Below are 26146 nucleotides of genomic sequence, written 5' to 3' on the forward strand. Positions count from 1 at the left end.
TGACCTGCGCTGTGCAACCTCCAGTAAAGGAGATGCCCAGTGAGAATGACCCACTGGGGACTACTCCTGGCTGCCCAGGAAGTCAGGACAAAGGCGGAGCTGGCAACACCCCCTCCCCTCCAGCCAGCCCTGTACTTTACCCAGGGCTGTGCTAGACATCCTCTCCTCTTGGAACTGCAGCATCTGGTACTGGAAGCCCTGGCCCTCCTCCCCAATGAGAAACTTTCTGGGCACTCTGACATCCTCGAAAAAGACCTGAACTGTGTCTGATGCCCACATGCCCAGCTTTTCTATGTTCTTGGAAACATGAATGCCTAGGAAGGAACAGAGACATTGTGAGGGTGCCATGTAGCCCACACTCTGGACCAGGACGCATGGAAAGAGGCACTTTTCCCTTCTTCTCAGTGAGAGGAAAGCTCCAGCACAGATGGACCCGGGGCTGCAGGAGAGCCTGGCAGGGCGGCTCATGCCCCTTTGTATCCCATGATGGAGACTCTGCTGTCTGGCTCTCACTGGCAATAGAGTGTTAGTCTTGGACTCAAGACCTGAGTGGGTATCCTGGCCCTGGCCCTTGCTGGTGGAGCGACCCAGAAAAATCACTTACTCTGTGCTTCAGTTTGCTTCCATGTAGGATGAAGCTGAAAGGAAAGTGCTTTTGTCATTATGAGTCTTTCTCCAGTCCCAAAATGTCTCACGGACAGCCCCATGTATCTCCTCCCAACAGTGTGGGGCTGAACAGTCTGGGGTGGGAGGGATCATGACAGGTTTGTGGGACCAGATCTCTTACCATCTCAACTCAAATAAGACATGGAATAAGAGTGAAGCATGCAGAACCTATATCGGATTGCTTACTGTCTCAGGGAGGGGGGAGAAGGGGATAGAATTTAGAAGTCAAAAATTTACCAAAAATGTTAAAAACTGGTTAACATGTAATTGGGCAGGGAATAAAACACTTAAAAAATGAGTGGTGTCATTCTGGAGAACAATTTGGAACTATGCCCAAAGGGCTACAAAAATATGCATACCCTTTGATCCAGCAATAGCACTTCTAGGGCTATATCCCAAAAAGATCAAACAAATGGGAAAAGGACCCACATGTACAAAAATATTCACAGCAGCTCTTTTTGTGGTGGCAAAGAATTGGAAATTGAGAGGATGCCCATCAATTAGGGAATGGCTGAGCAAGTTGTGGTATATGAATATAATGGAATACTATTGTGCCGTAAGAAATGATGAACAGGCTGACTTCAGAAAAACCTGGAAAGACTTATATGATCTGATGCTGAGTGAAGTGAGCAGAACCAAGAGGACTTTGTACACAATAACAGCCACGTTATACGATGACTAACATTGTTAAACTGAACCCTTCTCAGCATTACAAGGATCTAAGACATCTCCAGAGGCCTCAGGATGGAAAATGCTGTCCACATCCAAAGAAAGAACTATGGAAGTCTAATCGCTATCACTTATTTTTACCTTCTGTTGAGTTTTGTTTCATCTTTCTGATGGTTCCTCCTATTGGTTTTAATTTTTACTTACAACTTCACTAATGTGAAAATATGTTTAATGGGTATGTAAATGTAAAGCCCATATCAGATGGTGCACCGTCTTGGGGAGTGTGGGGGGAGGAAGGGGGAGAAAAATTTTCAACTCAAAAGCGTATGGAAATGATTGTTGATAAATCAAAATAACAAAATTTTTAAAAAATGAGTGGTGTCAGGTAACCTCAAACAGAGCATTTCTTGGGGGAGACAGGAAAGGGGCTTGGAGACAGGAGAGAGGGAGATAGAGAGCACCGTTGTCCTCAACCTTATTGGCACCTGGTGGGAGGTACTATGCTATCATAATTCCCATTTTACAGATGTGGAAGCTGACCCTCAGAGAGGTGAAAGACTTGCCCAGGGCTGCCCACATGGTGTCAGATGCACAATTCAAATCCAGTTCACTGCCACATCTTCATGAGCAGAGAGAAGCAGACAGTTGTAGTGGAGAAAAGAAAGACCCAGAAGAGTCAGAGAGGAGGGGTGAGTGGAAGAACATTTGTCCAGGAGGAAGCAAGGCCTGAGTGACATTTGGTGGTCAGGAGCACGTTTGGGGCTCTTCCTGAAGAGGCAGGAGCTGGCTGTTTGAGGGACTTAGGAGCTGCTCACCTCCCAAGGAAGAGATCATGGTGGCTTCCAGGTGGGTCAGGGGAGAGAGCAGCTAGTGATGATCTCAGGAAGAATGGAGGCCAGTGGGCCCTGACTAAGCTATTTGTCCCCCTAGAACAGGGGTGGGGAACCTTTTCATGTTGGAAGGCCACATTGATATTTAGCTGTAATCAAATAAGGCAGCATTCAAGAAACTTCAATTAGATATATCTAACAATGTGCATTATTTTGTAAAAATCCAACTACTATGTACTTAATAATTTCAAAAAATGAAAACTATCTGTTAACTTTAATTAACTAACCTTTTAATGACTTTGATGAGTCTGCTTTTTGTTGGAAAGCTTTTGAGTATTGGGCGGCAGCACAGATGCCCTCAGTTTCAGTTGGTCTTCTAGATGGGTATCAGTCAGTTGTGACCTTAAGAGCATCTTGATTTGGGCTGGGTAGGAGAATGTAGATTCATAGCAATAGGTGGTTGAAAAGCAAGAAAGCATGTTTTTGGCATGTTGCTGAAGCTATGGGTATTCTACTGTATTTCTCCACATTTCAATTGGATTTTTCTTAGCATCTAACAATGACTTTAAAACATCATCTACCGAGAGCTCAGTCAGTTCCATTTGTAGTTCTTTAGGTGTCTAGGTGATATCAACTAGGTGAGGCTGAAATGCTAATTTGAGTGTGATATTATGATTCTCAAAGTCAGAGAGTCTTTCATTGTATTCTCCAATCAAGAAGTCAATAACAGCTGCATATTCTTCAAATAATTTGAATATCTCATCCTGCTCATCAATGACCTTTGCTAACCTGGGGAAAAGTTCATCTAAAATTTCATTTTGAAGAAGTGTTTTGAAAAAAAGATAGTTTTTTTTCCAAAACGCTTGGATTTTTTTGCCACATATCATACATAGACTTAATTTTACCTTGCAAAGACATGTTCAAGTCATTTTAATTTCACGTGATATCACACAGAAATTCAGCATTCTCATAGAAATCTTCTTTCAATAATTCAAATTGCTGATTCTGTTCTTCATCTGTTCTTACAAAGATAAAATTTTAACTAACACCTGTCCCTGCAATAGCCAATGCACTTTAGAATGAAATGGCAAATCCACGCTGAATACCTCATTGTTCAACTTTAGCATGTTACGAAACTGATGATGTCATATTGTGTTTGCATGAATATAGTTAACAATACTTATAACTTGTTGCAAAGTGTCACTTAAAATAGTAACTTTAGCACAGAGATTTTGTTGATGCAAGACACAATGAAAAGAAATGAGAGCATCTGGATCTGTTAATGCTTTTTTTTTTTAAATCTGTGCAATAACCCTTCATGTTTTCCTGTCATGAAAGGTGCAGCGTTTGTACACACACTCACTAAATTTACCAAATTCAGTCCAGCTTCATGACATTTATCTTGAAAGTTGTTGAAGATACCTATTCCCTATGTTCTGTTTGCTAGAGTGCCCAAAGCAAGTAACTCTTCGCAGCAAAGAAAATTTTCTATTATAACTCGAATGAAGTACAAAACCTGTGCCAAGGCAGTAGTATCAGTTGATTCATCCAGAATGATTGAATAATAATTATTTTCCTTTTGAAGTACTGCGTGCAGTTGTTCTGTTAAGTTGAAGGTTAGTTCATGCTGCCAATCAGTTATGGTTCTCCTTGAAAGAGGCAGTTGTTTGTACTTTGAAACACTATTGGGGGTCTAAGCATCCTACAACTTCCATAATGCATTCTTTCACAGTTCCTACATCACTGAATGGCTTCCCTTTTTTTCCCCCGAGTATATAAGCTACTTTACAAGTTGCTTCAGTGGCATTATTTCCAGGTTTTATTGCTGCCTGAAAGAATTGTCTTTGCTTTTGCTTTTTATCTTTTAATTTCAGCAATGCAACCTTTCACGCTTTTCCAATTTAAAATATTTGTGATCCTTATGAGTGTTATAATGCTGATGAGCATTGAATTTCCTTAATGTTGATATTGCAGTATCATAAAGCAAGCAAATTATCTTATCTTTAGCAGAAACAAGATAATATTGCAATTCCTGATCCTCATTTTAAAAATATCTGTTTTCTCCCTTCAGCGTTCTCTTGGTCTTCTTTGACATGATGGGCTTTTAAGCAGACAGAATTAAAAAAATACTGTCAAGCTGTGCAACTATTCACAAATTCCACTTCAAACAGAAACACTGTGCACTGTTGTCAAAAGCTGATAAGTCTAGCATACTCCACCCACATAAACTCTCACCAACAAGCCTCATGTGGTAGTGGAGCTAGTCATGAGGGGGAAATTTAGAACTAAATAATGAGTGTAGCAGCCATCGATTTAGCCCTTATGGCTTACTAATGTTCTAATTGTGGTGGTCAATCTGGGAGGATTGTTTTGTTGAAATTTATTTTATTCTTTGGTATTTTAAATACATTTATTTAAAAAATAAAATATAAATATAAAAGATGGACAAAAATGTATTACTAAAAATAAATAGATTCAGTCAAAAGGATGCACTTAAGGACCTAGAAGGCCACATGTGGCCTTAAGGCTGCAGGTTCCCCATCCCTGTCCTAGAACAATAGTGAGCTCTTGTTTTCCAAAAGCATGTGTCCAAGGTGGGACAGAAATCCCCACCTAGACCAAACCAGACTGAACCCCAAATGTGCACTGCCTCCTGCTTCTGGTGGTGGTCATGGGCACCAATAATTGCCCCACTTTGAGGAATATGGTGAAGTTTTAGTTAAGCAACTGAAAATTTCAGGAAGGAAGGCAGCCCTTTCTGCATCACTGCTCACCCCAGTTCACCTGTCTCCTCCAGCTCATCCTTGGGAGACTCTCACTTCACTGTATCTTCCTTCAGGGCTCAGTTCAAATGCCATCTTCTGGACAGCCTATGCTGATCTTCCCAGCTAATTGTGCCCATTTCTCCCCACCCCGTTACTTTGAACTTACTTATCAGCAGCCACACTGTTTACTTCCAATAGAATATAAGTTTTTTGTGGCCAAGACTAGCTTCACTTCTGTATTGTTATCCCCAGCACCCAGCCCAGAGCTTGGCACATAGTATGCACGAATGAAACAAAAATATATTTTTGTATAGAAGAGGAGAGAATGTTTTGATCTGGGAAATCACAGGAATAATGAGAAGAAAAAGAGCAGTCAATTGCTATTCCTTTTTCAGATGAAATGGGCTTTTTGAAAGTGTTCCCAGGACCAGCAAGAGTGTGTGGTAGGAAAATGGCTACAGAGAGGCGAGGTTGGAGTCAACTACTTGAGCTTGCCCACCATGCTTACCCCTTGGGGCAGCAAGAAGTGCCACAGGGTATCAAGCACTTAAATGAGCCCTGAATGAATGGATTTAGAAAGTGAGTATATGACTAAGACAATAGTGTCTGAGGAGGGAATTAGGATTTGGGGAATAACCAGCTCCTGCCCTGGCCTGAGGTTCTGGGAAGGTTAAATCTTCCTAGAGTCAAAATGGTTGGATTTCATCAATCAGTCCACAAGTATTTGTGAAGTACTCACTATGTGCCCAGGCTAAGCCCTGGGAATAAGAAGAAAGGCAAAAAGATGGTCCTGCTCTTGAGGAACTCGCAGTCCAATGGGAGAGAAAACTCATTAACAGGCATGAACAAACACACTCCATCCAGGACACACTGGAAATCACCCACAGGAAGAAGGTGCCAAAAGAAAGGGAGTTGGGAAAGGCTTCTTGTAGATGAAGGCTGGGGTTGTGGCTGAGAAAATAGGGAAGTTAGGAGGTAGAAACAAGCAATCCAGGCATGGAGCACAGCCAGCTGCAAGTACAGAGTTAGGAGAGTTTTGTGTGATGAGTAGCCAAGAGGCCAGTGTCACCAGACTGAATGGAAGTGGTTTGGAACAGGGAGAGAATGGAGGCAGGCAGACCCACCCCCACCCCTACTGCCCCCCACCAGCAGGCCATGGCAATAATCCAGGTGAGGTGAGGTGACCAGAGTCTGCATCGGGGTGAGAGAGGAGTCAGAGCAGGAAAGAAGACACATACAAGAGATGTTATCAAGGTACAAGATGACATGACTACATAATGGGTATGGAGAAAAGAACCTTTGGGGTGGATAGGACCAGGGCTCCTGACTTCGGAAGAAGGCAGAATTGTATTCTCATTGGTTCCCTCTCCTCTGCCAAGGAGTGACCTTTCCCTTGGCAATGACAAAGCGACACTGAGTCACAGGGTATTAGTCCCCAGCAGAAATAAGGCTGTAGAGAGAGGGCTGCCCCCATGAACCCTGGGGGGTGGGAATGGGGTGGGGCTCTGGCTAGGTAAAGACGGGCAGGGGACTTGGCCTCACTTAAGAAAAGTGCTAATGAAAAGCCTTTTGATCAGGCAGCTCTTCTGCTAGGCTCTCTGCTCCCGCTCCACCTCCTACCCTTTCTGTAATCAGGATGGAACAAAGCCATGGCACTCCCTGGCTTTCCCTCCAAGACTGTGAGAGTTCAACTGCTTTGTGCTGTGGGGGAAGCACAATATGGGACCACCTGCTCTCAAGAAATCACTGTCTTCTGGGGGAGGGGATGCTAGGGATGGGTGCACTCAGTGCATTCCAAAGGAACAAGGACTGTTGGGAATAGGGGAAAGTCGGTTGGCTTGGCAGCATCTTAGCAAACACCACCAGGTCTTCACCTCAGGCTCCCAACTCTGCCTGTAAAAATAAGCATGAGCTAGTATTTGGGGGAGGCATGGACAAGCCTTCAGCCCCGGAGGTGGGACTGGTCAGTGAGCCTGCCTCTGAGGGGGCAGATGGAGCCATTTTTCTCCTTGGATTTTGTGAGAACCGCCTTAGTGGCTGAGGTTGCCAAGTCTGACTTGGAGAGAACTAATCACTGAGTCCAATGGATTGGGCCTCTCTCAAGGGGCAGGGCCTGGTTATCTACAGAGTAGCCAACTTTGGAATCAGAGGGACAGCTAAGGGTCTGCTCCCAGAGCCTGGGAATATGCTCCTTGTGGTCCGTCCGTTGGGTGACTGCACAGTTGGTCTGCCATAGTGTCTGTGTCTTCCCTTCCTTATAACAAATGTGCTCGCTCATTCCCCCACTGCCCACATGGGTCTCATTCTGCACATCTCATCAGCCACCTCTCTGTCAGGAGGCAGCCAGCATTCCCCAACACTCTCCTGGAATAGGGTTGATCACTGTTCTCAGATTGTTCTGAGCTTCTGTCTTGACCTTGATGCCGATATTACAAAAGTTGTCTCTACTTGATTCCCTCTGCATCTGTCTAGACCAGTCTTCTCAGGTTTCCTTGATGGACAAGTCTGCCCACTGGTCTCCCTGTCTCAGATCTCTCCCCACCTGAGCCCATCCTCCACTCACCTGCCAAAGCAGTCCTCCCAAATCGATCTTAGTAACCTGGGTCTCCCAGCCCCCAGCACTTTCTCTGGCTGTCTCCCATGCCTGGAACATCTCCCCACCTCCCCTCTACCTTTTCCAATATGCCTTCTTTTTGGTGCCTTCCTTCCATTGGTGAACTCTGATTTATCTTTTATGCATCTTGTCTGTCCAGAGACATTGCCCCCTCTGTGACCTCGGTACCCATTAGACTGGGAGCTCCTTGAGGGCAGGGGCTGATTTTTGCCTTTCTTTGTATCTCTAGCACTTAGCACAGTGCTTGGCACATTTGTTTTTCGGTCATGAACACTCTCTGTGACCTCATTTGGGATATTCATGGATACTGGAAGGGTATGCCATTTCTTTCTCCAGCTCATTTTACAGATGAGGAAACTGAGGCAAACAGGATAAAATGCTGAGGCCAGATTTGAACTCGAGTCTTCCTGACTCCAGGCCCAGCACTGTATCCACTGCCCATCCTGGCACATAGTAAGTGCTTAATCCATGTTTATTAACTGACTCAGCAACAGCTAGACTCACCTACTGTTGCTTCATTCTCATTTGCCACCCATCGCCCACCATGGCCACTCCCACGTGCAACAAGCCGCATTGGGGTTTATCGGAGCTCTGCTCTCAGAGACGGAGAGGTGACTGCGCACAGCCAGCCAGACGTGCCTTTCTCGGACCATGCAGTCATGCAGAGCACGCAGCCCCTCTACCTTTACAAGAGTAGGAGCTAGCATCCCGACCCTGGCCCCAGTCTGAAGGTCCAGTCCTCTTTCTGCTGCCCCACTCGACCCCCACCCCGGACACTGAAGTGCCTGATCTTACCAGCCAGGTTCATGGGCAAACAAAAGAGGGACTTGTTGAAGTGGGGTGGTCCTGCACTGGTGTTGGCCAGCAGACACATCCAGTCAGCTTGGCTCCCAGATGTTGTCCACATCTTGCTGCCGTTGATGATGTAATCATCCCCTTTGAGCACAGCCTTGGTCTTGATACCTGTTGGCAAAAGAGGAAAGAGAAAGACAACGACTCTGGGAAGGCTGTGAGAATTGTTAAGGGAGTCTGATGTGGGAGGTGCCTCGGAAGCTGTAGTATCAGCCAATTAACAAACATTTACAAGCACCTCTTCTGTCCTTTGCCTTGCTAAGTTCTGGGGGGACAAAGACAAAAATGGAAACAGTCACTGCCGCCAAATGGGTTATATTCTTTCACAGACTTCATTCCATCTAGATCAGCCCTCTCCTTGTGTACTGAGGACCTTAGCCACCAAGAGGGGCAGTGAGCACTGAGGTCTCACGACTGGCCAGAGACCTAGCTGGGATGCACTGTGCTCAGTGTCCACCTGCCACACACACCCCATACCCCACACTTCCTCTTTTTTGTGATTGTCCTTTGTTCTCAAGGACCAAGATGACATCACTGTGTTGAAGTCAAGGGACGGTGTGTCTAACTATAACTGATCAGACCAATAGGAGATTGGAAGGCTCTACCACAGGTCAGGCATAGATAGTCCATGTGGACATTTGGAGTGGAGATGGCTCTAAATTTGTTCATCATGTTTTTGTTTTGCTCATAGAGCACACCATGGTGGGCAGTCCCTTGCTAGTGTCTCCCTCATCTCACAATCAATTCCAAACTTCTTCAGAGGGACCTTGAGAGTGTCCTTGGATCACTTCTTCTGACTTCCATGTGAGCACCTGCCTTGCGTGAGTTCTACATAAAACAGCTTTTTAGGCAAACACACATTTGGCTTTTAAACATGGCCAGCCCATCAGAGTGGCACTCTCTGAAGTAGAGTTTGAATGCTTGGCAGTTCAGCTAGAGAAAGGACCTCAGTGTCTGGCACCTTATCCTGCCAGGAGATCTTCAGAATCTTTCTAAGACAATTCAAACATAATCAGTTCTGTGTCCTGGCATGGCACTGGTAGACCGCCCAGGTTTCACAGGCATACAGCAGTGAGGTCAGCACAATGGATCTGTAGACCTTCAGTTGGGTAGACAGTCCAATACCTCTTCTCTCCCACACTTTTCTTCAGAGCCTCTCAAACACTGAGCTAGCTCTGGCAATGCATGTGTCAACCTCATCATCTATGTGGACATCCCTGGAAAGTATACTGACAAGGTAAGTGAACTTATCCGCAGCATTCAGAACTTCTCCATTTGCTGTAACCAATGGTTCCACATATGGATGGTGTGATGCTGGCTGGTGGAGAACCTATGTTTTCTTGGTGATAATTGTAAGGCAAAAAGTAGCCTAAGCAGCAGAGAACTGATCTGTATTATTACTTAGAGGCTGCATTGAGTGCACAATCATCTGTGAACAGAAAAAAAAAAATCACGCACCAACTCTCCCTTCACTTTATTCTTGGCTTGTAGCCTTTTTAAGTTAAATAATTTACCATCAGTGCTAATCTTAAGGACATTTTCATCCTCATTGAAGGTGTCTATAGCCCCAGGACTATTGTCCCACCCTGTATTAGCCTTGGTGACCATAACATTTTCCCACTCAAACTTCAGTGGCTCCTGTGACTTTCCAGATCCAAATGAACTCCAGTGTCCAGCATTTAAAGCCAGCTTACATTGGCAGCCTCAATCTACTTTACTCCCTTTCACATGAACTAGGGTCTAATCAAACCAGCCTTCTTGTTACTCCTCCTTCAGAGCACCCCTTCCCCTGCCTCTGTGCTCTTGCCCTGGCTGTACCCCAGGCTTGGAAGTTACTGCCTTCTCATTTCTGCTACTTAGAATTCCTAATTTCCTCCAAGGCTCAGCCTGAGAGCCATCTATCTAATCCAGGAAATCTCTTTCAGTAATGCCTTTCCCCCGGAGGCAATATAAAAGAGTGGAAAGGAAGCTGGCCCCATAACCAAGACTCTCTGAGTTCAAATTCCATCTCTGACAGATACTCCCTCTGTGATCTTGGACAAGTCTCTTAGCCTCTCAATACTCTGGGCAACTCTGTGAGCCTGTGAATTTTAGAGAAGGTACCGGCCTGCACTAAGTCGAAAGCATTTCCTTGTGTCAATAAAAGCACAGGTCTGGTCCCTATCTCTACTCATCCCTGGAATGGAGTACCTGGAATGATCTCCCTTCTCATCTCTGCCTCCCGCCTTCTCTGGCTCCCATAAAGTCCTTGCTGAAACACCACCTTGTGCACTACACCTTTCCAGGTCTCTCTGAATTCTAGTGCCTTCTCTCTCCTTATCCAATCTATCCTGTCCATATGTTGTTTGCTTGTTGCCTCTCCCGGTTAACTGGCTGCTCCCTCTTGGAATGGTAATCAGGTTTTGCCTCTGTATCCCTAGCAGTTAGCTCAGTATCTGTCTCAGTAGGCGCTTAGTTAATGCTTGGTGTCTGACCACTCACTACCTATAGCTAGCATACATATTGTCTCCTGCTAGAGTGTAAGCTCCCTGAGGGAAAGTTTTTGTATCCCAGGTGCCTAATACAGTGCTTCCATCTTTGGAGCTCATCTTGCAAAAATCTACATTTCCATGATGTCATGCTTATTTTTCCTTTGAATTCTTCTGTAGCAAGTATGAGGTTATCAACATCTTCTCCCCAAGGCTCTAGGACATACCTGAGGGGTGGGGATATCAGCTAGAATCTCCATTGGGGTGTTTCCCCAACTATTAGCTGCATCCAACTTTAATTTAACCAATTAACTTCAATTAGACCTTACTAAGGAATATTGACTTCCAAGCTCTAGAAAGAACATGATTACAAACATTTTAGGAACTCATTTCTCCCCCTTTCCCCCACCCCCTGCCACCTCCCTCTCTAAAGAGAGTGGGCTTAGTCTAATGGCTCTGATCTCACCCAGTTCACATTCAATTAGGGCATCCTGGCTGGATGAGTTGGAGTCTCAGCTATCACTGGGTGGGGTTTGTTAGGGCTTCAAATGTGGACCCCAGCATACATCCCACTCCCAGACATCTTGGTGGCCTTTTGAGTTTCACAATGTCATAGCCTCTAATATCCTTAACCTAAAATGAAAAGTATAAATGCTGTGGCAAGAACCCTACATTCGTGGGTTGTACAGTGGCCCCACCCAGACAGGGTGAGCCTCAGACTTGTCCTCTGTCCTGGAACACCAGGTAGGAAAGAGAATGAGGTTCTGATCAACTATTGTCTATGGAATGCCAGTTCTGGTCATACAGCCAAGCAAAGAGGCTCTTCTTCATCACACAGTTAGCAGACCAACCCCAGGTACAGAATATCTGCTCATTTTCCTGAGTCATCCATGCATTGGCAAACCTCTCTCCACAAGTTCATAAAGACTGGACTCATGACCCATTCTCCCATCACACTTTGAAAGCCATTCCCAGCATTCCTTGCTTTTTTTTTTCAGAAGGAAAGTTCCAGCACATATCTAGGTAAAACCCCTGCTCATAACTAGACTATACCTTTCTTGTTATCTATTTCCTAAACCTCTTTTCTATTTTCTCTTTCTGTCCCAGTGGTCTCTAGTTTGCTGTGATCACAGTATCATTTCTGTTTCTTCCTTCATTGATCTTTGCTCTCCACCCAGTTTCCCACACTGGCTCCTGAGTGAGGATAGTTTGTTAATAGAGAATGGTACTCTGCTCCTCACCTCCCACCCCTACCAGAGGGGTCTTTTCCTATCCTGTTCCCTTTAAAAAGTTATGCCCTTGGAAACAGCCACACCAGTACTTAGGGGAAAATAGATATCTCTAATTGCTTACATCAATAAAATAGAGAAAAAGCAGATCAATTAATTGGGTATGCAACTAAAAAAATTAGAAAAAGAACAAATTAAAAATCCCAAGTTAAATAACAAATTTGAAATTCTGAAAATCAAAGGAGAGATTAATAAAATTGGAAGTAAGAAAACCATTGAACTAATAAAACTAGAATCTGGTTTTATGAAAAAATGAATGAAATAGATAAACCATTGATTAATTTGACTTAAAAAAGGAAAGAAGAAAACTAAATTATTAGTATCAAAAATGAAAGGGGTTAATTCACCTAGTGGTGAATGAAGAGGAAATTAAGACAATTGATAATGGCTATTTTGTCCAATTATGTGCCAACAAATTTGACAATCTAAATGAAATTGATGAATACCTACAAAAATATAAATTACCCATATTAACAGAAGAAGAAATAAAATACTTAGTTAACCCAACCTTAGAAAAAGAAATTGAACATGCTATCAATCAACTGCCTAAAAAAAAGTTCCCCAGGACCAGATGGATTCAAAAGCTCATCCTTTCAAATATTTAAAGAATAATTAATCTCAATACTATATAAACTGTTTGAAAAAATAGACAAAGGAGTTCTACCAAGTTCTTTTTTTAAAAAAATTTATTTATTTACTTTTAGTTTTTAATATTCACTTCCATAAGCTTTTGAGTTTTGAGTTTTCTCCACCTCCCTCCTCTCCTCCCTCCCCAAGACAATGTGTAATCTGATATAGGCTGTGCATACAGATTGTTATTAAACATATTTTCACATTAATCATGTTGTAAAGAAGAATTAGAATGCATGGGAGGAACCATGAGATAGAAGAAACAAAATTAAAAAGAGAGAAAGAGAGCAAATATTGTGTTTTGATTTGCATTCAGACCCCATAGTTATTTCTCTGGATGTGGATAGCATTTTCCATGATGAGTCTTTCGGAGTTGTCTTAAATCTTTGCAATGCTGAGAAGAGCTAAGTCTGTCAAAGTTAGTCATTGTCAAATTCCTTTTATGACACAGATATGATGCTTATACTTAAACCAGGAAGAGACAACTCAGAGAAAGAAAATTATAGACCAATTTCCCTAATGAATACTAATGCAAAAATTTTAAATAAAATACAAGACTACAGCAAGGATCATACACTATAACCAGGTGGAATTTATACCAAGAATGCAGGGCTGGTTCAATATTAGGAAAACTATCAACACAACTGACCATATCAGTAACAAAACCAACAGAAATCATACGATTATCTCAATAAATGCAGAAAAAGCCTTTGACAAAATACAGCACCCATTCCTACTGAAACACTATAAAGCATAGGAATAAATTAAGATTAACTGAAAATAAGTAATATTCATCTAAAACTATCAGCAAGCATTATCTGTAATGAAGGTAAGCTAGAAGCCTTCCCAATACAATCAAGGGTGAACCAAGAACACCCATTATCACCTCTATTATTCAGTATAGTACTAGAAATGTTAACAATAGCAATAACAGAAGAAAAAAAAATTGAAGGAATTAGAATAGGCAATGAGGAAACAAAACCATCACACTTTGCAGATCATATGATGTTAATGCTTAGAAAATCCTAGAGAATCAATTAAAAAACTACTTGAAATTATTAACAACTTTAGCAAAGTTGAAGGATAAAAAAATAAACCCACACTAATCATCAGCATTTCTATATATTACCAACAAAGTCCAGCAGCAAGAGGTAGAAGGAAAAATTCCATTTAAAATAACCACAGACAATATGAAATACTTGGAAGTCTACCTGCCAACACAAACCCAGGAACTATATGAACACAACCATAAAACACTTTATGAAATAAAGTCAGATCTAAAATGATTGGAAAATAATTGCTCATGAGTAGGCTGAGCCAATTTAATAAAAATGGCAATTCTGCTTAAATTAATCTATTATTCAGTTCCATATCAATCAAACAATCAGAAAATTATTTTATAGGGCTGGAAAAAATAATAACAAAATTCATCTGGAGGAACAAAAACTTAAGGATATCAAGGGAATCAATGAAAAACAAATGAGAAAGAAGGTGATATAGCCATATCAGATCTCAAACTGCATTATAAAGTGGTAATTATCGAAACAATCTGGTACTAGCTAAAAAAAATAGAGTGGTGGATCAGTGGAATAAATTAAGTACAAATTACGTTATAGTAAATGACCATAGTATTCTAACATATACTAAACCCAAGGATCCAAGCTTTTGGAACAAAAACTCATTATTTGACAAAAACTGCTGGGAAAACTGGAAAACAGTATGGCAGAAAGTAGGTATAGACCAACATCTAACACCATATACCAAGATAAGATCAAAATGAGTGCATGATTTACACAAATGGTGATACCATAAGCAAATTAAGAGAGCATGGAATAGATTATCTGTCAGATTTATGGATAATGGAAGAATTTAAGACCAAAGAAGAAATAGAGAGCATTACAAAATGTAAAATAGATAATTTTGGTTATAGAAAATTAAAAAGGTTTTGCACAAACAAAACCAATGCAACCAAAATTATAAGGAAAGTCAATAGGAGGGGCAATTTGCAACAACCATCTCTGATAAAGTCCTCATTTTTCAAATATAGAGAGAACTGAACCAAATCTATAAAAATACAAGTCATTCCCCAATTGATGATCAAAGTATATTAACAAGCAGTTTTCAGACAAAAATCAAAACTATAGTCACATGAAAAAAATGCTCTAAATCACTATTAACCAGAGAAATGCAAATTAAAACAATTCAGAGGTACCACTTCACACCCATCAGATTAGCTAATAATACAAAAAAGGAAAATATTGGAAGGGATGTGGGAAAACTGGGATATTAATGCAATGTTCGTGGAGTTGTGAACTGATACAATCTTTCTGGAGAGCAATTTGAAATTATGCCCAAAGGGCTATAAAACTGTGCATACCCTTTGATCCAGCAATACCACTGCTAGGTCTATATCCCAAAGACATCCCCAAAATGGGAAAAGGATCGATTTGTGCAAAAATATTTACAACAGCTCTTTTTGTGGTGGCTATGAACTGGAAATCAAAGGAATACCCATCAATTAGGGAATGGCTAAACAAGCTGTGGTATATGATTGTAATGGATAGTGTTGCGCCATAAGAAATGACAAACAAGATGACTTCAGAAAAACCTGGAAAATCTTACATGAACTGATGCAGAGTGAAGTGAACAGAACAAAGAGAATGTTGTACACAGTGACAGCAATATTGTTCCATGAAGAACTGTGAATGACTTAGCTATTCTCAGCAATACAATGATCCAAGACAAAACCAAAGGACTGATGATGAAACATGCTATCTGCATCCCAAGAAAGAACTCATATTGTCTGAATGCAGACTGAAGCATGCTATTTTTCCACTTTCTTTCATTCTTTTCTTTTGTTTGAGACTTCTTATACAAAATTAGTGATATGGAAATTTTTTTACAGAATTACCTATATCTGGTAGCTTACTGTCTTAGGAAGGGGGTGAGGGAGGAAGGGAGGGATAGAATTTGGAACCAAAAACTTTAAATAAAAATTTAAAAAAAACTGCTAATAGGCAAAAAGGAGAAATCAGCAGATTAGCTAGATATACCAACATCACATTAAATGCATATAAAAGATTAATGTCTAATAAATCTATGTGAAATTTTAAAAAGTTATGTCCTTTTATTAGCTATAGTCCAGTCTCTCTCCACCAAATCCCTGGGAGGTCCCATTTGCCTCCTTGCATTAGAATCTAGAGTTCCTCCTTTTAAGAACTCCTCTTTTATAAATTTATGGATAGACATGGAGGAAGATGAGTTTTATTACTGGCTCCTTTCTTGGACTTCAATAACTTTTTTTTTAGGTTGGTATTATAACATTTATTAAAATAACGCTATGGGTTAATAGAAACAGCAAAGAATCAAATAATTAAAGTGCAAGCTATGTAAAATCCCAACTAAAACCCAAATGTGTCTAATGTATTCATTCAGGAGCTAACTAAAAGCCCAAGAAAGACAACTCTCTCAATATAGGAAAGTACTGCAAAACAATTGGCAATTTTCAGTTATCAAAACTGTGGGTTTTTCATTTTGTATCCTTTTCTCAATCAGGAAAAAAATTCTTTTTGAATGTTATATAACATACATATAAAACAAGATAGAAAAATACATTATAAACTTGTAACAAAGGCTGTAAATACATTATCTTACATGTTTCTCATAGGCAATAGGTTGGTTATGGTACATACATAGCATGAAACTACTAAGATAATGAAGAATAGACAAAATACATGTCAACTGTATGGTAGCATACAAGCAACACTCCCATCTACCCACTCTAAAAAAAATTACATAATACTGTCAGAAAAAAAGTCTTAAAACTACATGTTTTAATAAGAAATAAATTCAATAAAGAATGATAACACTGAGAACCAAGGCATTCAGAGATTTCAAAAGTCATGCTTTTTTTTTAAAGTTGATCTAAAATTTTGTCAACTAAGTTTTGAAAAGTTTGTTTAGAGCAAACATTACTCATAAATGTCACACATGTATTTCATACACTTACTTTCTTCCCAGTAAAAGACCTTTGATAAACATCTAAAATGTCCAGGTTTATCATAGTTGAGATGAAACTGGAACAAATACTGGCATCATTTTAGCAAATCTCTCTTCAGATGTTTTGAGTGTCGCAAGTTTTATTCAACCAACCAAAATAAAAATCAAAATGGCACAGCATATCTTCAATACCTTTTTGAAGTTCTGTGTGTCTCAACTGCCATTCTTTCTACACTGTAGCTGCTTTCTATAGTAGCCCCTCATTGGATAGACATGAGAAGTTCCCCCCTCCCCCTTTTCATCTTACTTTCAAGACATTTTGATTCAATTTGTAAACCACTAGGCAAATGCATCTTTAAGGAGCCCCCATTGGTTAGTTACTCTCTATCCCTGGTCAGAAGCCTGTTATTCATACATTTTTAAGAGAATGGTCTAAGATTCCAGATACCATTCTCATATATCATCTTTCTAGCCAAAAAATTGCTTTTGATTTTGTATCCCTAGTTCTTGGCACATAGAAATGATTCACTTTTGTTCGTCCATCCACCTCCTCTGAATCCCTCACTTTTCATGACCATTGTTTCTGAGGTCTTGTTCCTTCTTAAGAGGAACCCTAGGAATCACCCAGCACTCCCAGCGATGGCTGTCATCTAGCACCCAAGGGGAGGCAGCCCCAATAGCTGCTCACATCTTGCATTGTTCTCAATTGTCTATATAACCAGCCACAGCTAATAAGAACATTCAAAAAAGAAAGGGGTGAGCCAACACAGAGGACTCAGCAGCCTCCATTATAGGGTAACGAGGCTCACCAGTAAAACTTGGGAGAATCTACAGATCTGTCACATTCACTCATTCGTTCACTCATTCGTTCACTCACTCGCAACATCAGAACCTGCTCCGGGCTCACTGACTCCAAGGCAGGCCACAAAATCTCCAGCAATGGATGGAACCAGGAATTGCTGTTTTAGCTCTTCGGCCCCAAACCTGAAAATGGAAGAAAAGAACATGAAGGATTCAGGGTTAAAACTGTTTGGGAAAACAGTGTTTTCCCTGCACCCGGAGCCCACAGGCAATTCTAAGTGTGTTGGAATAGCTATGTGTGTGCACGTGTGTGGGGGCCCTTCCTCTTCACTTTAGAAACCACAAGAAGAGAGGTGAAGGGCCCAGATGTCTTTCCAATACAACCCTTTCTAGTGGTCTAGCCTCACACATGTGCTCATAAGCTTGAAGACCATGAGGAGTCAAGATGACAGTAATGGAAGATTAGTGATTCAATACTTAGCCCTTAGAGAAGGCAATCTTCAGTAAAATTTATCAAACCTTTGTCAGGGGACCCTACCTGTACAGGTAAGCCTACTAAGAAAGGAAGATAGATAAATGATAGATAGGTAGATAGATAGATAGGATATGGATCCACATCAATCAGTCAGCTGCCTGTGCTAACGGCTTTGAGGAGTGAAAAGAATCTCCCCAACTAAATTAACTGATAAAAAGACCACACTCTGGTACCATAATCATGTGGGAACTCTTTTCAATGGAATCAGCTTAATTAAATACATTCCAACTAAGCGTGGAAAAGGCCTTGATCAATGTAGACCTTTCTAATGTGCCACTGGATGAACTGGAAGTCTATTCAGATCAACTGAAGAAGCTTGGTCATGACCCAGGGAGGCATACTCATGAACATACCTTTCAAGGGCAGGGGTGGCCATGTCAGTCTGCACGATGATGGCCATGGCGATGCCCAGTCCAGTGATATTCCCCAGTTCTTCCACCACTGCAATTTGATGAGATAACTCCAAGTTCTGGCCTCCATACTCTGCCAAGGAGGAGAGAAGTGAGGTCAGTGATGACCACTGGGCATAACACCCCTCCCTCCAGGGCCCTTGGCATGCCTGACAGTGAGATGGGCACACTCCCATGTTCCTGTTTGGATCCCATGAGCTCCACCATGGTGCTGTAAGTGGAGCATGTGATAGGACATCCGATAGGGGCTGCGTAAATGTTTGTTGGGTGGGAGACCTTTCAGAATCTTCTCAGTATGTTTCCTGAAGTCTGGCACTCAAAATTAAACAGAATCTTGCATCACCCCCAGGAGGGAGAAGGAAGGGGAGCCCATCCTCTCCCCACTCCTGATGAAATGGTCACTCAATGGAGCCCAAGCCTGGGCGTGGTCTTGGCCTGCAATGCCCTCCTTTGAGATCCCTGTCCTGTGAAGCCCTCAGGGCTCTTTCACTGCCCTTCCCCCATGCTGTGTTTGTACAGAGGACCATCTGAACCCACAGGCAGGAGCTGACATTTGTCACTAAATTGCACAGTGTTCCATTCTACCCTGGAGATTCTGGCCTGAAAAGTCAAGGGTCAGCTGACTAAGGGCCCTTCGGCCTTTTTTTGTCCTGCCATTGCCCAAGTGCTTCTGCAATCTTGCCAAGTGACTGAAGATCATTCCAGATGGACATGGCACTGATCCCAGCACTACCAGCAGGAGAAGAGCAGGCTGGGCAGCTGCAGATTCTTTGCTCTGAAAGAGTCTGATGGTCTAGTTAACAGCAAGACAGTTAAACCAGCTGTGTTGTTGCGGACACCTGTGTCTACAACTGTGTTTAATTGCTAGTCGAGTATGAGAGAGATAAAGAGATACGTGGGCCAGGTGGGCAACAGGTCCAGAACCAGTTCCGTTTATTGATCTGAGGGCTAGGGTTTTTATACCCCATTCATGGGAACAGAATCCAGAGTGGAAAAAGCCAAATATCAACAATAATTTTTCTCATGGTAATAGTAACTGGGGGGAGTCCTCCCGGAATCATCTCCTTGCTTCCTGGTTATCTTTCAAAGTTTGTTGAAAATCCTTCATCTTCTCAAGGGACAGACAGCACCTGGGAGAGGTCGGAGAGCCTACGTTCTGACCTAGGGGCTCTTAGATAATGGACAGGAACAGGAACAACCTGGCCCGACCTAAATCCTCAAACCCATCAGTGCCCTCAAACCCAACACTATGCAATCCTGGGCAAGTCACTTTGTCTCCAATTGCCTCAGTTTCCTCAACTGTAAAATGAAGGTAATTACAGTACTGCTTCATCGGGTTGTTGGGAGAATCAGATGGGATCATGCTGGTTAAGTGTTCAGCACAGGGACTAGCACAAAGTAGACCTGCTCCAGGCCTAGCCTGTTGGGAGACCCACCATCCCACCCTGCCAAGTCTGAGTTTGCTGTTCATTTTGGGCTAAAATATAAGACTTAACCTGTAAGAATAAAGACTCTAAAATTTTTGAGAGATCAGGGAAGGCCACGTGGTGCTGTAGATAGCATGAGATTTGGAGTTGGGGCTCTGGGTTCAAATTCTGATTCTGCCATTTAGGATGCCTTGAACAAGCCATTTCTCCACCCTGACCCTCAGTTTCGTCTATAAAATGAAGGCATTGGACTAGCTGGAGGTCTGTGGCCATTGTGTCATGCAGGCCCCAAGACTGGGGAAGAATGACAAAAGTCTGTGAGCAAGTAAAAGACCCTCAACTGTGACCCTGACCTGAACGCAGGACCAGCCTGTGAGAGCCTGGAGCGCTGACCATCCACACACTGATAGCGGCAATGCAAATAAAAATGCGGCGCTGCCCGGGACCCAGGCGGCCCCCTCTGTGCCTCTTTCCCCACTCCGTGCCTGTCCCTCCTCGCCTGAGGGAGGCAAAACGGCCTCTTTGGACCTTCTTCAGGAAAGAGACGAAGGCAGAAAAGTAGATTTGGGAATTGTCTGTAAAGAAATGATCATCAGGGGAGGTAAATCCCAAGGAAGCCTGGAGAAAGGGAAGAGACAAGGCCCTTCGAAGCAATGCGGAAAGGGGGACACCCCACACGCTATGGCTGTGACATGGCTAATACTCCAACAAAGGAGACTGAGAAGTGAAGTCAGACAGGGAGGAGAACGAAAGGTCATGACAACCCAAAGAAGAGAGAGGATCAACGGAGTCTAAGGCTGGACAGAGCCTGGGAACGGCCATCAGTTGGAGCGGAAGGATCAGAGGTGGCAGGTTCATTGCAGGGAGAGCCAAAGTCCGGCTGCGAGATGTCCTTAGTAAGGTGAGCAGGGATGACGAAGGCGAACCGAGAGAGCAGACTCTGCTGCAGGGTTTGGAAAGGGCCACGGGATGATACCTTGAGGGATGGCGGGATCGATGAAGAGGCTTTGGAGTTGCTGATTGGGTTTTTAAGGTTCCGGGCGTGTCTGTCAGCAACGAGGAAGGAGCCAGACTTAAGACGGGGCAGAGAGGTAGAGGAGGCGGGGAAATAGTGCGGGGGCAGACTTCCAGATGAGCCCGGGATGGATGGCGTGGAGAGCACCTCTTCCCCACCTCCCGGGAAAGCATGCCTGGCGATGTGGAGACAGGATGGGGAGATGAGGACGTTTGCAACAGACAGCCTTGGTTTTCTCTGCTGAGAGGCAGGAAGTTGGAGACAGGCGAGTGTTTGGGGCAGCTCCTGAGGGGAGTGTCCGCCGGGTGAAAATCAAAGGGCACAGGAGGAAACCCAGGAACCGGTGGGCTGTAGCTGAGAATGGCAGGTGGCGAGGTGACCCAGCGTGAAGGACTGCCTTCCACCTCCTGACCCACAGCAATTGGTGATAATATCACTAATGGCCTGCAATTCATCATGGACATCTTCCTCACCTCCTCCCGGAGCGCCTTGGGCAGCCCCAGAGCCCAAGACAACTAGATTCTTCAGAGACTCGGCCCTGGTGCCATTCCCACCCCCAGCCCATCCTGGGCTGTGCGCAGGCTGAAGCCCCTTGCCCCGACATCTGAGCACAGTTTCCCTCCCGGTAGCAGTTCTTCCAGGAGTCCAAGTGTTGACAGAAGGATCCACTTTCTCCTCAGCCATCTCCCAAGTCCTGAACTTTCTCTCGGATCAATTGAACAGTTGGGAGAATTACAAAATTATCTCAAGCTATTATTTTTCGCTATCAGGGAAGGGGGCCGGAGTGGACAGCACTCCCAGAGCTGGCTGGGTGTTGAAAGATAGGGGTGTGTGTTAGCCTGGTTAGGACCTGGAAGAGAAGCCAGAGGGGCTTGGTGGGAGGACAGTGCCTCTCCTCCCCTTCCGTCCCTGCTCTGCTGAGAACACATCTGCCTTTGGAGCTGCCATCCTTGTAGGCTGGACTGGGGCAGCTGCTCATTCAGCGCAGGAAGCCCTGCCTGGAAAGGAAATATGGCCCTATCCTGATAAATATCAGGAAACTGCTTCGTGGTTCCGGCTGCCTAAGCCAACCCCGCCCCCCCCCCGCCCAAATGTTGTCATGTTCTTCTAGAGCAAGCCAGAAGCTGCAGAGCCATGCATCTACCTCCCCAACTGGAGGCTTCCTCCGGGGCCTGACCCTGAATCCAGAAGCCTCCCTCTCCCTTCCTCAGGCTAGGCTGGGCTTTGGGGCACGTACATTCTGTTCCTGGTCCTGATCTGCCAACCACACGGTGTAGAGCAGCCTCTAAAACTGGCTGTGTGACCAGAACTGAGGGGTACAGTCAATCGCCCGGAGCTCGCCCCTTTCCTTAGGCAACTTCTTCCTGCCAGATAGGGCAAGAAAGCCCCGGTGTTGTAGGGGGAGGGGCCTTGGATCTTCCCCCATCATTCGTGGGGGACATGATAGTGGCCCATGAATCGGGGACCTCAGCGCCGGTTTTGTTTTTTTCCTTCAGGGGAAGGAAGTTGGAGACCACAACCTGATGAGTTTCCAAAGGTCCAGGTTCATGTCCAACCTCGAGACCATGAGGATCCAGGAGTGACCTTCAACCTCTGAGTCCAGCCATTGAGGCGGATATAAGGGTTCACCCTGTATCAAAATCATATTTGGACATGAACTTGGTGAGACCAAATCGATGCTGTACAGAAACTGCCTTAACTTTGAGCCCCTTCTCCCCAGAGGCTATGGGAAGTAGATGGGAATGTGACCATCCTCCCACACACACACTAGGCAGGGAGAGTGTTCTGACTAAATCTTTACATATCCCTGTGTAAAAAGAAAGGGAGGTGAAATAAAAGTAGGGCACTCAGTCACTGGAGGCTAACGGAAGAGGGAAACCACATCAGAACGTGGTTCCAGTCAACAGCAATAGAGGGAGACAGCTCCAATCCCTCAGGGGTACCCATAGAACCCCTGAGAGGGAGAGGAGGCGCAACCTCCCTGACTTTGGGAAAGTGAGACCAGGTCATATTCACTACTGACGGATGGAAGACAATGTCTTAAAATACACTCAAATCCCTCAGCCTCAGCCAGGCTGTCACATCCCATTAGAGAAGCAGCTACTGAGATCAGAGGGAAGGTCTGAACCTGGCTGAGCACACTCCTAGGCCTGCCCCCTTCTCGCCCTAATTCTCCTTGCCCTTTCCTATTAGTCCTCTGCATTCTGCTAAATCAGCATTTCCTGGGCCATTGTGAGCCAGACTGACGGGATCTGTCCAAATGCCTGAGGTCAGGCTCCCTCTGAGGTCAGGCAGTTCTTGGAACTCCTCCTTCCCCCAAACGCTCCAGAAAGAGGAGAAAAGTCTTTCTGGCCTCAAGAGAATGGTCCAGGTCTGGGCTTTGATCGGCTCTCATTGGGACTCACAGTAAGTCACAGACTGAATACGGTTTTGCATGAATTGCCAGGGACTGTCTTCTTAAAGCATACTATGTGGGCACACTAATTTTGAAAGACAGCATTTGAAAGAGAAGTTCACTGACTCAGTGTTTCAGTGGAACCACACATATCTCTCCCCCTCCCCCCCCCACCTCTTACTTTTAGCCTTGTTCACACCCAGGAAGCCAGCTTGCCCTAGAATCTTGAATATGTGATGGGCTGGGAAGCATCGTTCTTCTTCCCATTTGTCCACAAATGGGTTAATCTCCTTATCAATAATCTATAATGAAAAGAAAAACAAGAGAAACCCTGTTAGAAAGATGGGATATTTCCTGCAAGAGCCCCAGTTTCCATCCTGAAGGTTGCATCAATCCTTAGCCCTGACTTCTGTCTTCCAAGGCCCTGGCACCGGAGACAGAGGCCATCCATGTTGCTGAGTGTTTCATGACCAATGTCAGTCATGAATGAGTCTCCCCCATTTCAGAAAGAAATCCTATTCATTTCTCCAGTCTCTGAAGCTGAATAAATAACAAACAGCCTTCTCACTGGATACTTGAGTGCCTCTCCTTCGAGAATCTAGCTGGTTCACCCACCTTAGCTGTCCTGGGACTGTGTTTGACACCATAAGCTTGACCCAGTAGAAGACATCAGGGGGATGCAGACAGAGCCAGACAGGGAGTGAGGAAGACCTGGGCTCAAGACCTGCTTGGTTGTACAGTAAGAACACGGGCTGTATGACCCCAGTGATTCATTTAACCCTCGATGTTTTGGGTCACTCTCTGAAACCTGAACTGGTAGAAAGAGTTCACTGGGAGCTCCTGCACAGATGAAATCAGAAGTCTAATCCCCCTTCTCCTCATGATAATTATCTGTGGTACAGAAAAACTGTGTACATATGTGCATGTTTATAAACACATATGTTGGATTAAACACCCAATGTCTCAATATGCTTGCATAAAATCACTTGATTTCCCTGTCTCCTGCCCCCTTGTACTTTCTCTCTCTCTCTCTCTCTCTCTCTCTCTCTCTCTCTCTCTCTCTCTCTCTCTCTCTCTCTCTCTCTCTTTGTGTGTGGGGTGGGGGAGGAGAAGGGACCATATGTAGGGATGGCTAAACACCGTCTATTATAATGCTGCATTTAGGGTCTTCCCTTGCCCTGCTGGGGTATTGAATGGTAGCTTCCGCTCCTTGTGAATGTGGCCAACCAGTGATATCTGGCATGCTGGGGTCTGGTCAGTCTGAGCACCAGCTTTGGACAGCAAGAGTGGTCATGCAATTCCTGTGCTTTCTAATGCCATGATTCAGTACTCACTGAGTCTACCATAATTTGTTTTCTCCCCCTAAACACAACATAAGCCCCTTCAAATGAGCAGATAACCCTAAATGCCTTACAGATCGGCCAAGCAATTTGACATTCATTCGACAAGTTTTTATAACGACTAGGTAACAGGCAGGCTCCATGCTGGCCATCAAGGATGTACACATGCCCCAGTCCCTCCCCTCAAGAATTGTGGGAATGAATGAACCACACTGACTCCATCTTGTGACTCAATTCTGAATCTAGCTCAGTTCCCTTTCTATTCAACTATGGGTCTATTGCAATGTCTGTCTTGTGAGAAAACTTTATTCAGCTTTGGGAATTTATTGCATTGTTTGAACCTAGCCCTGAGTGGCTGGGAAGCTGAACAATTCCTACCTGTTGCTTAGAAACCCTTAATTAAGGACCAGAAACCTGGTCATATCCTAAGATTGATGCAAGAAGTTTTCTCACAATTCCACATCTCAAGAAACCCATGTCTTATCTAAAAACTAGCTCTGTCTGATCAATCAGTTATTTGTTTCCATGTTCCTTTAATTGAATACAGACAGTTGGGTGATGGGGTGGGAGACACCTCTTTTTCTGAATTCAGGGAATTGTACCTGTTCACTCTCCCCCTCCCAACTTGGAAAGCCCCTATTTTTCCTCCAATTAGAAATCAGATTGCCTAAGTTTGGATCCTGGTTAATATACTGTTAATTGTTTACTCTTAATGCATAAAAATCTATTTCTGCTTGTAGGCAGGGTTCAGTGCCAACTTGAGAAGGCCAGGTTCTGATTTGTTATGCAATTGGCATGTATTGCTTGCTTGAATCTTTGTTTCCGCATTTCATCTTCTACATGTGATATCCCTCAGAATTTTATCATCTCTAGGGCTTTTAAAGGGATTCTAGACAAAGGGTCTTGGTGTGATTCTATTGTTTGGAATGATCTCAAGAGCAGAATGGAAGAATGGTTAAGAAGAATGCACTGGGAAAGAAGGAAGGATGAATGGGAAAATTTATCTCCCAAAAATGGAGTGAGCAAGAGAGTTTATGCAATGGAGAGGGCACAGGAGGAAAGCAGGCAACACTTACACTTCACTTTCATCTAAACTGGATGAAGGAGGGAAGAATAAACATGCACAATTAGGTGCAGAAATTCACCTCACCCAACAGGGAAGTAGGAGGGAAAGGGTCAGGTAAGATGGAAAGCAGGCCAAAGGAGGGATTAATCAGAAACAAAACATACTCTTGAGATGGAGACAGGGTGAAAACAAGAGAAGGATGCATAGAGGAAAATAAGATGGAGGGAAACACAGAGTTAACAATTACAACTGTGAGTGTGAACGGGATGAATTCACACATAAAACAGAAGAGACAAGAGAACAGACTAGAAACAAGAATGCAGCAATAAATTGTTTTAAGAAACACATTTGAGGGCAGCTAGGTGGTGCAGTGGA

The 26146-nt window shown here is 43.7% G+C and overlaps 1 protein-coding gene across 2 annotated transcripts in view; it reads right to left on the reverse strand.

Annotated features, from left to right (window-relative positions):
* The window catches only part of LOC110202412 (putative acyl-CoA dehydrogenase 6), a 43027-nt gene that overhangs the window by 4336 nt on the left and 12545 nt on the right, over positions 1-26146 (reverse strand). Inside the window, exons 2-6 of one of the 2 annotated variants that reach the window (XM_020978530.2) lie at positions 23547-23667; positions 18472-18601; positions 17660-17766; positions 8340-8507; positions 141-314 (exon numbers count right to left, since the gene is read on the reverse strand). In XM_020978530.2, coding sequence (XP_020834189.1) covers positions 141-314; positions 8340-8507; positions 17660-17766; positions 18472-18601; positions 23547-23667 — 700 coding nt within the window. The remainder of the gene's footprint in view (positions 1-140; positions 315-8339; positions 8508-17659; positions 17767-18471; positions 18602-23546; positions 23668-26146) is intronic. The other variant, XM_020978531.2, reaches the window with a different exon arrangement.

Source organism: Phascolarctos cinereus, unplaced genomic scaffold, assembly GCF_003287225.1.
Source record: "Phascolarctos cinereus isolate Bilbo 61053 unplaced genomic scaffold, phaCin_HiC Scaffold_4;HRSCAF=312, whole genome shotgun sequence".
Classification (NCBI taxonomy): Eukaryota; Metazoa; Chordata; class Mammalia; order Diprotodontia; family Phascolarctidae; genus Phascolarctos; species Phascolarctos cinereus.